The 14,830-nt window shown below is 54.7% G+C and overlaps 5 protein-coding genes across 5 annotated transcripts; 4 read left to right on the forward strand and 1 right to left on the reverse strand.

Annotated features, from left to right (window-relative positions):
* Nucleotides 1-104: 104 nt before the first annotated feature.
* MYCGRDRAFT_107946 (uncharacterized protein) lies at nucleotides 105-6,294 on the reverse strand (the record flags this gene model as incomplete). The annotated part of the gene is made up of 8 exons (XM_003855620.1): nucleotides 105-145; nucleotides 1,797-1,950; nucleotides 2,106-2,265; nucleotides 2,324-2,721; nucleotides 2,844-3,011; nucleotides 3,497-3,545; nucleotides 3,733-4,246; nucleotides 4,296-6,294. 8 exons carry the CDS (start codon nucleotides 6,121-6,123, stop codon nucleotides 105-107), a joined length of 3,312 nt encoding a protein of 1,103 aa, XP_003855668.1.
* Nucleotides 6,295-6,527: 233 nt separating this feature from the next.
* MYCGRDRAFT_54971 (uncharacterized protein) lies at nucleotides 6,528-7,550 on the forward strand (the record flags this gene model as incomplete). Its single annotated transcript, XM_003854792.1, has 1 exon — nucleotides 6,528-7,550. A coding segment is annotated over one exon (669 nt), but the record flags the coding sequence as incomplete, so codon positions are not given.
* Nucleotides 7,551-7,556: 6 nt separating this feature from the next.
* MYCGRDRAFT_103130 (uncharacterized protein) lies at nucleotides 7,557-8,080 on the forward strand (the record flags this gene model as incomplete). The annotated part of the gene is made up of 1 exon (XM_003854793.1): nucleotides 7,557-8,080. A coding segment is annotated over one exon (519 nt), but the record flags the coding sequence as incomplete, so codon positions are not given.
* A 1,280-nt stretch (nucleotides 8,081-9,360) lies between these two features.
* On the forward strand, nucleotides 9,361-12,009 carry MYCGRDRAFT_90574 (uncharacterized protein; the record flags this gene model as incomplete). Its single annotated transcript, XM_003854794.1, has 1 exon — nucleotides 9,361-12,009. One exon carries the CDS (start codon nucleotides 9,361-9,363, stop codon nucleotides 12,007-12,009), a length of 2,649 nt encoding a protein of 882 aa, XP_003854842.1.
* Nucleotides 12,010-12,567: 558 nt separating this feature from the next.
* Nucleotides 12,568-14,613, forward strand: MYCGRDRAFT_68053 (uncharacterized protein; the record flags this gene model as incomplete). Its single annotated transcript, XM_003854795.1, has 2 exons — nucleotides 12,568-12,763; nucleotides 12,820-14,613. 2 exons carry the CDS (start codon nucleotides 12,683-12,685, stop codon nucleotides 14,611-14,613), a joined length of 1,875 nt encoding a protein of 624 aa, XP_003854843.1.
* Nucleotides 14,614-14,830: the final 217 nt, after the last annotated feature.

Genomic DNA, 14,830 nt, shown 5'->3' on the forward strand with positions numbered 1-14,830 from the left:
GTGGGTACGAGCGGTTTCTTGACTTAGATTAATAATCGAACTCGACAATGTCGGTATCTTATTCAGGGGCTGGCTAGCCACCGTTGCTCCGGAGCCGGGAATACTCAACATCCGACGTGAAAACGCAACGCAGCAAGCGTTGTTACTGCAAAGTATCGCGAACAGGAACAACAGAAATCACAAATGTGACCTCTGACAGGGCTTGGCTTTTCATCATTTCATTTTGGTTCATGGTCTGTATCTTCCTTCTGTAATGGGAACTTGGCATCACATACATGCCGCACAGCCTCTAGTTCTTCTTCTTCGAGGCGTACCTGGGCGATTGCTCATCATACAAGCGGTAGCCGTAGGTCTTCGCATCGTACTTGCCCCAGTTGTCGGCGTCCTTGACCTTCTTGCCCGCAGCTGAGCTGGTATCACAGTCCACCTCGCTCAGACCGAGACATTCGGCCATCTTGAAGAATACGTCGATCGAGCTGTACACGCCGCCGAAGATCTCGGAGCAGGGTCCCATGGCAAATACGGGCACGTCGGTCAACGAGTGCACGCCCTGATCATTGCTGACCGGCAGGGTACCGTTGACGATGAAGCCACCCTCGCTGTCTTCCGGGTTGACGAAGTAGTCGGTCGCGGGGAAGCCGGTGATGTTGGTAGCGGGCTCGCGAACGCCATCCTTGTGGACGCGGTAGTTCTCGCGGTGGTCGGGGTTGGCGCCGAAGCCTTGCGCGAGAGTGTAGCGTGGCTCCCAGTTGGAAGGGAAGTTGCTGTCACTGTAGCGGAGGTTGCCGGTATTGATGTATTGGGAGAGACCGGAGCGCTCATAGACGCCGACAGCATCGCGACGGTCGCGATCGTTGTCCTGGGCATCCATGTACTTCGTGTCGACGCTGCCGAAAACATCAAAGCCGTGACCGTGGTCAGCGGTGACGAGGATGAGGGTGTCGTTGAAGGCACCTATCTTCTGAAGGTGCTCAATCGATGCCTTGACGGTGTCATCCAGCTCGAGCAGCTCAGCGAGTGCGCGGTCGTAGTCGAGGGCATGCATCATCTTGTCGATAGACGCAGCCTCAGACATGATGAACCAGCCCTTGTCTCCGGCGCGGGTGTCCAAAATGTCAATAGCCTTGAGCGTCATCTCCTTGAGACCAGGCTGGGAGTCAGCATCGCCTCCGGAGCAGTCGCCTGCATCCTTGTTGCCCTTGACGTTATCGGTGTAGACATTGCGATCAAGCCACTTCGCCATGTTGGACTTGGAAAACACTCCGAGAGTTCTCTCAATGGACGAGGTCGCATTGAGCGCGGAAGCATTGTGCACAACGTTGTACCCGGCGTCCGCGAATTGCTGGTAGTAATCAAGGTCCATATAAGTCTTGCCACCAAGCTCGGAATTGCAGAAGTTCTCGGCACCGCCTCCGAAGAGAACATCCGGGCCAGACCAATCGCTCCACGTGTAGTTAACCACTCCGTGGAGGAAAGAATCAATGACAGCGCCGTACTGGCTTCGGGCTCTGGTGTGAGCAGTAAGGGCAGCGGGAGTCGCATCTGCCAAAAACGCGGTGCTGACGATACCAATGTGGCCAGCGTACATGCGGTGGAAGATCTCAGCAATGGTCTCGACTTTAGGGTCGTCAAAGGCATCGGGACTTGTGTCGGCGTAAACACCTAAAAAGAGAGGGCAATATGTCAGCGGATGCCGCTTATTTCTTGCCGCTTATTTCTTGACTTGAACGACGACCCGGTGTCGCCCAAGGCATGTCCGAGCTACCACACAGACTGTGCACTATTCGACAACTTACCAAGAGCATTGACAGTCGACTTGTGGCCAGTGTACAGAGCGGTAGCTGAGTTGGCCGAGTCGGTAATGAAGGAATCCAGGGAGTGTGTCATCTGATGACCAAGGGTCCTGAACTTGTCCAGAGCCATAGTACTGATGTACTTTCCGTTGATCGTCTTGTGAGCAATAAGACGAGCTGCGGTGATCATGTTGGTGGTCATCCCCTAGCAAATTGAAGTGTATAAGTCAGCTATGGTCAGACAATGAGGATTTGACGCAGGGTAAGACCTGCATCGCCGATAAAAAGGAGAATGTTCTTCGTCCGGCGGACCTGCTCGATATCGCGGACGTGCCAGTATGCAACTGTCTTGGTGTTGTTGTAGTTGAGAGTGACCTCGTAGTCGCCAGGTTCGTACAGAGCCACTCGGCGCCATGCTTTGGATGCAACATTGACAACAGACGGCTTCTTCGCCTTCTCGGCGAAAAGATCTCTGTGGGTAAGATGTCAGACATGCGGGTCTGTCACTGTAGTCTACAGATGTTGCTTACTCGAACCATGTGAAGTTCCAGTTCTCAATGACAGGCTCCTGGATCGAGAAGAACTCGCTCATGGACTTGGTCTCGCCATTGACCTTGCCAATGGTGAAAGTGAAGTCCGCATCTGGCACGCCGTTTGTGGCCTCGGAGCCATTGACTGGCGCGTGGACCTCAGCGCGAATGTCGAAGTACTGTCCGGCAAGGAAATCCTGCTGATCTGGCGGCGTTACACAACCCAGGGTAGGACATGTTCCATGACGCTGGAAAGTCTGCGCGGAAGCGAGCGATAGCAGAGCTGCTACGACGGCAGCTGAGTAACAGGTAGCACGCATGGCGACGAAGATCCAGCGAATAAAGAAAGAGGAGGTGAGGTAGAGCAGCAACCTTGATGTCCCTAGATGCGGACCTGGCTAGATTAAATACATCAGTAGAAGCATGGCCAACCTTGTCTCACCTTCATTCGCTTCGCTCCTCCAGCAGACATCTCGCCTATGGCACAGCATGAACTATTGGCTTTTCCACCTTGACGTACATGGCCGTCGGAGTTCCACGAAACAAGCACCGCAGCGCATGCAGCAGACCCTCGCTTGAACCACCGCGTGCGGTCCTGCGAGTCGCCCAATGGCCAGGCACAGAGGAGGCGTGGAGCGGACCACTGCCTACTTGCAATCGCCAAGGTCGACCGGCAGGACTTGGCATGCTTTGGAGAAGATGTAGCGTAAAGGTTAAAGGCAAAAGCAGAAGACTGCGAAGAGGTTGGGCAAGTTGGGATGAACTCAAGGCACGTGGGGTGGGCGGGCAGTTGTGAATGGTCGTTGGAGTGCAGCGTGCTTGCATCTACGCCAAAATCTCGGAGGATTGCATGCCGCACCCACGTGCTGCATGGCGACTGTTGAAGCATGGCATGTCCTTCTAGATTGTATGTATGCAGCATGAGCCGATGGGGGATCAATCGCCAAGCGGTCGTTGCGCAGACCAATGGAAGATCGAGAGTGACGCTACTTGAGGTCGCTTTTGATCGACTCGCAGAAGCGTGAGATTTGTCAGGAAGAGTGGAGGGGTATCAATAGTATAGTATAGTCATTCATAGTTCTCGTGCCTTCATGCGGTCGCTGCTCAAAGTCGATAGAACCTTCAGCCGTTCGCTTGCTCCGGTCCATGCTGTCTCCTCGCGATGCAACCCACCTGTCGCCCGGAACTCCTTTTCAAAACAATCAATGACCTAGCAGGGTATCTATAAAATGCGTATTATCTGCAGGCGCGAGAAAAAAAAGTGGGAGTACACCGACTGTACAATCCCTCGTCATCGTGGTCACCATCAGAATCCATCCATGCCATCGCCAGATAATATCTCGCGGATTGCATAACGCCAGGCGCCATCGTCAGGTCGCGGATTGCCGTTCACAAACCAGGCGTCGCACTTCTTTCGCCATGCAACTTCTTCCAGCTCCTGCAGTTTGATGAACCGTGGTCCGAGATCAAATTCTTCGTGGACTTCGCCTACTCCAGGGGCGTTGCCGGAGCCAGGACTTGCCAGGAACTCACCCGATCCAGACACCATGGCAACCGGAGTGTTCTCGTCTCGAAGATCGTCAATACCGGCGAACGCATCTTCCTCGTCGTCGGTCGGAGTCGGTGAGAGTTGACCTGACACATCTCGGCCGCCTTTGAATTTGAGCCATTTCATTTGCTGAGGATCGTAAACCATGCCGTTCTGGACCTGGACGTTGTGGCCGCTACTGGTTGGAACGTGGGCAATTAGAGCTGGTCGAGAGGGCGAGGATGACAGTCCGTGGCCAGCGTCCATGTAGGAGGTCGCACGCTCGTGTGATGTAGGTGTGGGCGTTTCCGGAGGAGGGAGGTCGAATTGGGATAGTGTATTCTCATTCCCTTCCCAGCGTAAAGTCTGCGGGTTGTAGATCATGCCTTTTTCGCCTGGTATTCGTCAGTTCGAGTCATATTCGACATCCTTCTTGCGACTTACATTTTGGTATGTGCGAGCCTATGCCCGAGATGAGCCCAGGCCGTTTTGTGCTCTTCTGTCGTTGAGCACTAGGGCTGCTGAACGGACTTCGGGCGGCGACCTGAGCTTTCCAATTCGTGGTGAGTGGCTGAAGAGGACCTTCGCTGCGTGCACGAGGGTTATGTCCAATTCGGGATTCCCTGGCAATCCTACTTGCTGCGGTATCACGCAGGTAGCTCGGTGTGGACTGTTGAATGTCTTGAAACCCCTTGCCAGGGCTTGATGGCGTCTGTGGCGCTGGCGTCACCATGCGATCCGAGACGGTTGTAAGTGGTCTGGCAGGGAAGCGAAATTCACTTCGACTCTGCGTCCGGCGTATGCTCTGTTTGGGTGGCCCGCGAGCGATGGGTTGCTTAACGAATTTGCTCTCCTTGGTGCTGGAAGTTGGTAGGTCGTCGAAGATTTCAAGTTCAGAGCCGTCTCCAAAATTTCGTTTCTTAGCCGGCTTGGTCAGTGTTCGTTTCGATGCTGCTTCCCTCGCAAGCGATGCTGGAGCCATGTTCTCCCTATTCCGAGATTGGCGAGACGGTGTGTCTGGGGCGACCTGATTTGAGAGTCGAGAATGTGGTCGAGGCGGTGGCGAATGTGCCCCGTGTCGACTATGTGGATCAGAGTCTCGCCTCATGTGATACGGCATGGCTCGCTGTTGGGCGGCATAGTTGGAGGCGCCAGACGGCGCAAACGGGGCCGGAGGCTTTACGAAAGTGCCGGCGCTGGGCTTGTGCCGTAGGACTGGCATCGAACGCTTAGTACGAAGAAGTTGCGAAGAGGCATTAGAAGCCGCGGGCTGGCGACGCTCTCGGACGGCCTGCGGTGCGCCGCTTTCAAAGACAGGCTCCAATCTCGTGGTCTGCTTAGTACCCGAGACTGGACGTGGAATATGTGAGCGATTGAACACATGTACTGGTTTGTCAGTGGGCTTGTCGTGGAAATTGATGGTCGTGGCCGATCGATGGGGTGCGTGCATCGGGCGGGTGCTCTTGACTTGTACATTCTTGTTGGTGCGTTTCCGCACGTCCAGAATGTCACCACTGGCGAGATCAAAGTCGTCAAGAAAGTCGTCACTCTCGTCAGGGACCAGCTTCGACTTCTTGTGGATGTTGTGATTGTCCATGGTTGCTTTTTGCTCGATGATTGCAGAGTTGGGCTGGGAGAGATCCGACAATTCGGCTTCTGTAGCTCGTCTCTTCTTCAACAGAGCATCCAGGTCGATAGGTCCATCGGGCAGCTCGAGTCCCCCCAAGTCGTCGGCTTCGCTCTCTGCAGTCACAGATCCAAGACTCGGGCTGATCATTGATGCTGACTCGCTCCGATCCCTCACATCGCGCCTGGTACCAGCGAATCGTATGCCTAGGCTTCCTTCCAGGTCATCGAAATCATCCATCTCTTCTCCCGTGAATACAGCCGCATCTTCCAATCGCGGCTTCAGCTTCAGAGGTACGTCAGACATCTCCAAATCCTGATCCCAGTCGTCTCCCACTCGTTGTTTCGACGTCTTCTTGCCCAGTCGTTTGATGGTGCCTCCGAGCAGGGCGCTGGTGGGAACATTGGCGGGAAGTGGGATACCGGCTTGTTTTGCCGATAGAATTGCCTGATCGATGCTCTGCTCATTGTCGGGCTGTATCACGACGTTCCAGTCCTCATCGCCTGCGACGGACTCGGAGTGGACACTCAATCGCGATGACATGCTGTGGGCCGTCCCTGTGCTTTGTCCCGCAAAGGCCTGGAAGTCGCCTTGGAAGTCCACATCGTCGTCCCAACTCTCCATGTCGCCCGACGCGGCAGCCATGGCTGAAGGTGCGGCAAACGCGAAGTACGTGTGTATGTCAGTGTGTCGTGTCTACGTGTGGACTGAATTCGATGCCTAGCTCGACTCCCGCGGGCAGACGGGGCGGCGTGGGAGGCGGCGGTGCGTTGTGAGGGCGGTGAGCGTCATGTGCGGTGCAAGAGAGGGTGGTGGTTGTTTCTGTGAGAGAAGAGCTCAGTCTCACCACGTTGGTGTAAGGTACCTTGTGTGAAGTAGTCGGCGGCTGGTTTGCCGGCAGCACGGTCCACGAAAGTTTGACGCCGGAATAGCAGGGGTCCTTGGCCTCTAGCCCTGCGAGCCCTGGTCCGATGAACAGAACCGCCAACATTTAATTTGATTGTGTCCTTTTGCATCGACACTTGTCCCCGGACCATGGCACAGACGATGACAATTTCAAACACATGGTCTTTGATGCGCTGTCCCTTGGAAGTGTCACAGATCGCAAGTCACTGGCATCCACGAGTATACTCACGTTTGAAGATGACTACTGTCCTCGGAGTCGGAGCCTAAGAAGCGAAGGCGCCAACAGGCATCAAACATCACAAGATTGACCGTCGGCCGCGCTCGTGCACAAATCCCCATTGCACTCGCACCGCCCACTCCACTTTCATCTCGTTACTGAGAACCAAAGGCCGTCCTCGACCCGCTGTATTCCACCGCCAGCCGAAGAGGACACGAGCGTCGAGAACCACCACCACATCATCTGACATCCGGCATAGCGGTAGCTCCATCCGCACGTCATGGTCTCATTGATACTTCGTGTCCGCCGGCAAGAGAAGCAGGCCCATCCCGGACACCTTCTGATACACATCGACCACATTGGTCCGAAGCCATTGGATCTCAAACTGATTGGCACAGACCACTCACACCTCTACCACGCTTCGCTGGAGCAATCCTCCCTCAAATCTCTTCAGGCCTCGAATTTCACCGGTGACTTGCAACAATGGAAGACAACAATCGCGTACGCTTTCTTGCACCAAACTCCCACTGGACCCTTTCCGGAATTCCTCAGGGGAGTGGAGCTAGTCGCGAAGATCACTAGGGTGTCTGATGAAAAAGGCACGGTCACGATCACGGTTCGCAGAAATATCGGTGGTATCACCCAGACCCTTGGCAGTCTCGACCTCGAGCAGGACGATACGCGCGAAGAGGTCGGATTTGTTGAATGGGTTGATGTTGCCGCGGCGACCGCGGACGATCTTCGTCTTCAGTTAGACCAGTCTCTGGCATCGTCGTCCGCGCAACAGGACCGGATCACCCAGCTTACGGCCGAATTGGACCAGCTCGTCAAGGCAAAGCGTGAGCACGAGGACGAATTGCTGAGCAAGTTCGCGGCCCTACTCAACACGAAAAAGCTCAAGATAAGGGATCAGCAGCGGCTACTTTCCCGCGCCAACGTGAATGCGGAGGCATTGGAGGATGTTCGCAGTGCCCGTGGATCGAGCTCAAAGGCATCACGGAAGGCCGGAGCGTCTCGAGGCGCTAAGCGCAAGGCTAAGACGGGGTCTGCTGCTGAGAGCGAGGACGAGGATGTCACAGACGAGGGTGGAGATGAAGACAAGCAGCAAGAGACCCCCAGCAACTCCGATGGAGAGGCCACGGAGGATGACGACGAAAGTGTCAGCGGGTTTGCTCCTGCACCGCCAGCATCACAGTCCTCCGCTCGTGCCCTGCGCAGTCAGACAACGACGAAAGCGTCTCAAGCGCAGAGTGGTGATGCCATGGAGATCGATGATGAAGCTGACGTACCCCCACGACGAGAACTACCGTTTGGTGGACGAAAGACCACGTGGAAGGAACCTTCGCCTCCGTCGTCGAAGAGCAACCCCCCGGCAGAAGATGGAGGTGATGATGAAGAGACAGACGATGAATTATGATCACGATGTTCTCGCATGGATGCTCGATAGAATCATGGTATTGATGTGTTCTGCTATGAAGCAGCCTGATGTTCCATATGACCTTTTCTTCATCCTCTGCTTGAAGTTGCCCGCAACTCGAACATTCTACCCGTCACTCCTGTCTCAATCGATGAACTCGATGCTGGCGCCATGATGGTCTGACAACAACGTGGCTCATTGAAGCATACCTTATTTATGAAAGCTGGGGTATGTAGCACTGCAGGCAAGCTTCCGTTCCCTGTGCCGGACAAGGATCACAGCGGGCCAAAGATGTTCGCTCCTCCCACCCGGCTGGACCCCGATAACTACCAGGGCGGACTTTACGGCTCACCATCAAGATGGCTCGAGATGTTCCTGATCAGTCTGACCTAAAACAAGCTGCGAAACATCCTCAGCAGCCGCACTTGCCATAGTTGGCAATGTTTCATCTCGAACTTGTCGATTACGTTCATGAGTCAGGGACCCGATGCTGGTTCACATTTATCCCGACGCGTGCGCCGCCCCGTGCAGTCCAAGGGCTGTGTAAAGCTTCACAGGCCATACACAGCTGGCGGGAAGGTAGAAGACTGTTTGCTCGTCGACCCAAATTGATGTTCTCCTTGTCTCTGAGTGCAAGAGGCGTGACGTTCTGCCCTATGCCGCCGTGAAAGTCAATTGTCGGTGTGGAAGGGACCTTAAGTTTGCTGGTCTCGTAGGGCGTCGAGGTGCCGGGACCAAGCGGACGTGGTCAAGCAGTTGAGATGGCGCCGCTGTAGAAAGAGTTGAACTTCAATAAGGTCAACACCCGGTACCTACATCGTAGCCAATGCTTGGTCTTGCAGTCGTAGTCAGCGAGTAGTTCGCAAAGCAACATGGTGTTGGAAGCCACCAAACATCCTTGATTGTTCATTGTCCTTCGCGTTCCGGCGCATTCGGCTAGCCGCAGGTCTCGACGACTTGCCCACTTCACCACAACGGCTCGGGGTCTTGTTGGACGGCGAGAACTGGAACGGTGAGAGCTCCCACTCCCTCGTGTGCATGCATGCACACTCACGTGCCTTGATACATTTCATTTCCACGGTCGTCACCACTTGACTTTACATGCACATGCACTTCATCATGGTATTAGGCTTCATTGTTCACTCGCTGACGGGATCAGCACGTGCTTCCAGCGGCTGAAACACGCCCTCCACAATAGCTTGACCTTTCCACGACAACAATCAGAAGCACATTTGCGCCTCTTATTGTCACGGAACTTCCAGTCGACCTCTCAAAACCCTCAATGCGACCACCTCCATCTACCTGATGTCACCACTGCCTCCACCACATTCACTGCGCGAACATGGCCGCAGCCACCGATGCGCCGGCCGCTCCTCCGAAATGGAAGCCAACAGCAGACGAACAAGCCGATCTTGACGCCATGAACGCCGCCATTACGCGCATGCAAAAGCATACCCCGAAAGACCCATACGTGCTCGAAATCCCGCAAGACGTCGAACCGCGTTACCACCACCCCCATCCCGCAACGCGGCGACAATGGCTGGATAAGACCCCCTTTGTCGATGGCGAGCACGAGATCACGCAGTATCAGACCTTCCACTTCTATGAGCATGGCAAGGAAATGTACGTGCTGCACAGCAGTCGCAGGGAGGAGCGCGCAAGCAATCTCTCCACGCGGCCGGCAGCGAATGCGATGGGAAGTGCTGCGCCTAAGAAGAAGATCACGCTGGATGCATACAAGAAGAAGCAGAATGGGGTGGGATCAACGCCGGAGTTGAAGGCGACAAAGGCGAGTGACGCGCTGGCCAAGCAGGCGGCGGTCAAGGGTCCGATTGAGAGGGTGAAGGCTGAGACGGAGGAGATGTTGGCTGCGGTTGCAGAGGACGAGGTTCTGACTGGGAAGAAGGGAAATGGTGCAGCGCCCCCAAATGATCTCAAGCGCAAGAGGGAAGGTATGGGAGCAGTCAAGAAGCCGGACGACAACAAGGGGGCACGTGGGCCGGTGGAGGTTGCGGAGCCAGCTGTGAAGAAAGCGAAGCTGTCAGGTGAAAGAGCTGTAGAGGACAGGAATGGCGTCAATGGAAGCAGGCTGGCACGTGCAGGTCATGAGAAGACTGGCAAGTCACCAGTTGCGCCAGAGGAGAACGGCCTACCACCACGCATGGTCTCGCCAGAGTATCCTCCAGCGATGCCTCCACGACTATCTCCTGGAATGGAAGAAAGGCCCAAGCCGAAGAAGGCAGAAGACCTTCCGCTTCCGAAGCGCCTCACCCCGAATATGCCCGACAATATCTCGAAATCACTTCAAGCCCGCGAACAGTCTTCTGCCGCGCCAGTTGTCAAGTCGGCATCAAAGGAGAAAGGCAGAATGAGTCCAATCAGAAAGGAAGCCAGCAAGATCACGAAACACAAGTCACCAGTTCCGCGAAATGGCTTTCGTGCCGGCTCGAATTCTCCAATCAAGCGACCATCAGCACAAGAGAGAGGACGGCCTACGAGTTCAATGGCACAAGACAAGAATGCAGAGCTTTCGCAGGACGATGAGATTGCGGTGGGTAGGGCGCGCAACTCGAGGAAAGCCGTGTCTCCACAGTCAACGACACCGTCGAAATATTCACTCATGGTCAAGATGAAATACAAAAAGGCACACGCGATGGACATTGCGCGTATGTTGAAGATGCGGCCGGCTCCTAAGAAGATCATGTTGCCGTCTCCACCTCTTACCGCAAAATCTGTCGAAAACGGCGAATCGACTTTGAAACCTGCAGAGAAGACGAATGGCGAGCGTAAAGAAGCGACAGCCACGAAGGGTGTTGCCCAAAGGGTTGGACCTGCTGCCGCGCGAAAGAAGCGGGAAGCAGCTGCTCTTCAGGCTGAGAAGCAAGCTGCTTTGGACAACAGTGCATCTGTCGCCAAATCAGTCGCCATGGACAAGCAGGCCAGTCAGGACAAGCGACCAGCACACGAAAAGCCCATGTCTGGAGAGAAGCGTCAATTGCCAGATGATGAGAAGCGTGAGTCACCGACCAAGCGCAAGAAGTTGGAGGGTCCTGAAGCCCGGAAAGAAGCCACAAGCCCAGTACCGCGAGACCCCGATTCTCCCGCGGGACAGCACAAGTCACATCTTCAGGCGACGCCCACTGCGCGGAACAATCTTCTAGCAGTGCACATGGCTCGGGATAAATCTCAAGACAGCAACAGTACGCCTACACCGTCCGCACCCTCGAGCACTCCCCATCTCACCTCGCAACCCACCGGCCAAGCCCGTCCACCGTCCAGTGCTCCAGTCATCAAAACGCCGCGCCAGCAGGCATGGGAGACCGAGCAACGCCGGCTGGAAACCCTCGGTCGAGACCTGAAACACGCGAGTACTGCTCACCTCCATCCCACCCCGTCTTCCGACCCTTCCACCATTCCGCACACCGACCAAAAGCTAGCCGCCGTCAAAGCCGTCGAGTCTTTCCTCTGTTACCTCCTCGCCTTCACCTGCGCGGACGAAGCTGCCATCGCGGCTGAACCTCGCCAAGCTCCTCCTGGCCACCTCTGGCGCAGTCTACTTGGATTCTATGGGTTTGTACGACGAAACAGCGAGAGCTTTCCACTCCTTTTCGGCTTGGCATCCTCGCTAGGTGTGGTGTTCAGCTCCCGCATTGTCGAAATCGCCACACAGCTTCCCACCGAACCAGGAGCGACGAGTAAAATTCTGGAGTTCAGCGCGTTGCTGCAGCGTGCGGCGAGCGATGCTGAATCAAAGTTTGATATGGACGTGCTGCAGGAGCAGTTTCCGCGAGCATGGAGCCAGAGAGCGAGGAAGCCGCTGCCGTCGCGGGAGAGACTCGAGCCGGGAAAGCTGGGCGGGTCTTTTAGGTTGCCATTCGGAGTGGCAACATCGCCTATCCGGGCGGCTAGAGCGGGACATCTCATCTTGCAGGAATGGATGGAGAAGGAAGGTGTTGCGTACGAGTTGAAGTTGAAGCTGAAGCCGGAGTAATGAGTTGGCTAAGGCTTGAGGGGGAATACGAAAGGGACGGACGAGGCATGAGCACATTGAGGCGTTCCACCTCGTTGTTGACGACGGCCTCGGAAATCCTCTGCGAGAATTGGGTGTTCCATTGGGAGTTCTTTGGCATTTTGCATTCTGTTACGACGGTCGATACCCCCAGATTCGCGACAGGACTGCGACGAACTTTTACGATTATTCTCGATGTCGCCGCAGGCATCATAGTATTGAATATATGCGTTGATGCATGCAAGGCATCTCTACCTGTCTTTTTTCTGTTCAAGAGAGTACATCGATCAACTCGAATCGAAGGCCATGCTGAAGGATGGACCTGGACCTGGGAGTCCGTCATCGTAAAACACATCTTGATTGGGAGTAGTATACTCCGCTTTTATCCAGGAGCTGACCAATCAGAATATTGTCTTTGGACAACGTCCGCTGCGACCCTCGCGATGAAGCAATCCGATACGGTTGGTGCCTGTGTGCTTTGGGCAACAGCCTTGTTCATGCCATTTTGCAGTATGACACAGACAAGCGTTGTGCGGAGACTCCAGGTTCCTCCGTCAAGAATGAACGAAGGCGGTGAGATCGCAAAGGAACGGCACGCTCTGATACTCTCATGCACTCTCTCGCCTGAAGAGACATCACGACCATTGTATCCAACATGACAGGTCGAACCGCCCCAGCTACTAGGAGGAGTGTGAAGAAGTCACGAGGCGGATGCACACGATGCAAAGCTCAACATGTATGACCAGGGCATTGTCTGCATTTGCTCAAACAAGATGGCTGACATTCTCGCAGCTCAAATGCGATGAGAAGAAACCGGAATGCGGGCGTTGCGAACGGCTCGGAGTAGGATGTCCCGGGTATGCTCAGCCTTTGAAATGGTCATACAAGCATGAAGTCGGCCAGCCCGGTTTCAGCGCTCAAAGTCCTGCGACTGCAGCAGTTCAGACGCCAAGAGAGTTCCATTTCTCACCTTCCTCCGCAATGGCCGAGCTGGACTGGACAGATTTGATGTTCCAACCGATGCTGGATAGCGTTCCTCCAGCTCCTACCGAGACAATCTTAGAGCCCGCAAGACAACTGGACTGGAACACAGCAACACCAGTCAATGCATTTCCGTCCTGGGCTACCGGAGGCGATGATACTATTCCTCAAAACGATGCTGTGATAGTACATTCCACTTCAAGTAGAAGCCCGGTCAGGCGTAAGCAGAGTATGCTTCAGTCACTACAGAGTCGTAGGCCAGAACTTCCACCCCAGGTCCCAAGGTCGCTGAGCCATCAGTCCACCGAGTTGATCTCATATTATTTCAAGGAAGTACCGAGGGTGTACTCCATGTTCGACTCTATGAAGAATCCGTTCCGGTCTGCTGTCTCGGAGCTCTTCGGTCACTCCTTGATCGTGAATTTGGCCGCCCAGAGCATGGCGGCCGGTTTCCTCGTTGAGGTACATCCTCGATTTGCGAAGATCGGGCGGAATCTTAGGCGAGAAGCCATGGAACTGATCAAAAAGGAGGATAGCACGGACTACAAAGCGTTATTGGCACTCTCGATGTTTGGACCGACTGGAAATTGGTTGGATGCCTCGGATCTTGGCGTCGAGTTCTACAATATGGCGCGGGATCGGATCGAAGCAATACGATCGTCTGACACCGTCATGGTAGCCAATGATAACAATTTCAAATTCTTTGACGAGGGACTGGTATTTTGGGAATGTATCCTCGCCTACGTCGTTGACGGCGATCTCATCCGGCCAGCGCAGCCTTCCTTGGAAATACAACATCCCAACATATCCATGAAGCGCGCGGCCCATCCTTGGACCGGAGTGGCGCGAGAAATGGTACAGACTGTCGCAGATATCGGGCGACTAGTACGGGCGCACAGAAGTCGATTGCGAAAGCAGACGTTTGTGACGCAGGTCTGTTTGGATCAACTCGGACACGACCTCCTCGTAGCCAAGGAGTTTGAAAAGCGCATACTGGCGTACCAGCTTCCGGACGAAGAGAGCATCCTCGACCTGGAAGATGAAGCCACCCCGATCCATCATTTGATCACAATGGCGGAAGTCAATCGCTACGCTGGTCTGCTTCAGCTTTACCGCGTCTTCCCGGATCTTCTCACGGATCGACTCGCCGCTGAAGATGGCGCAATGGACCATTGGACAGGAAGCACAAACACGGGTCTTCCAGCGAATGGAACTCGAAACAGCCAATGGCTGACAGCATTCGCAATAGAAGCTCTCCGCTTGCTAGAGTCTGTTCCAATAGAATCGGGGACGAGGGACTTTCACCCGTTCATGCTGGTGCTCTGCTCGAGCGAGTTGACGTGCACCAGCATGAATGAGCTCTCGGCGTCGAACCCAAGTGAGTCGCACGATGAAGAGTTGAATGAGACCTTCATCGAAGTTTCCATGGTGCGCAAATTTGTTCTCGATCGATTGACGACTTGTTTGAGTTTGCTGCCTCCGACACCGATTCGTGTGTGTATCGACATTGTCAAGGAGACATGGAAACGGATCGATGCTGGACAAAAGGATGTTTACTGGCTGGATGTCATGATGGAGAGAGGGTGGGAGACGATTATGGCATGAGCAGATGACCTTTGTGCTGGACTTGAATGATTCGATCGTGAGCGTACCAGATCAGTCCCGTCGCCCAACGAAGACTTCACGCGGAGTGCTTCGTCGTTGAACCTCTTGAAGCAACCACGCTTCGTGGCTCAGGTCGGAGCCATGGTTCGGATTTCCACCGCTGGCATGACGGAGAGGAAATTTCTTTGCGCTGGCATGAAGCGCGACACGGCGACTT

This window comes from Zymoseptoria tritici, chromosome 2, assembly GCF_000219625.1.
Source record: "Zymoseptoria tritici IPO323 chromosome 2, whole genome shotgun sequence".
Lineage (NCBI taxonomy): Eukaryota > Fungi > Ascomycota > Dothideomycetes > Mycosphaerellales > Mycosphaerellaceae > Zymoseptoria > Zymoseptoria tritici.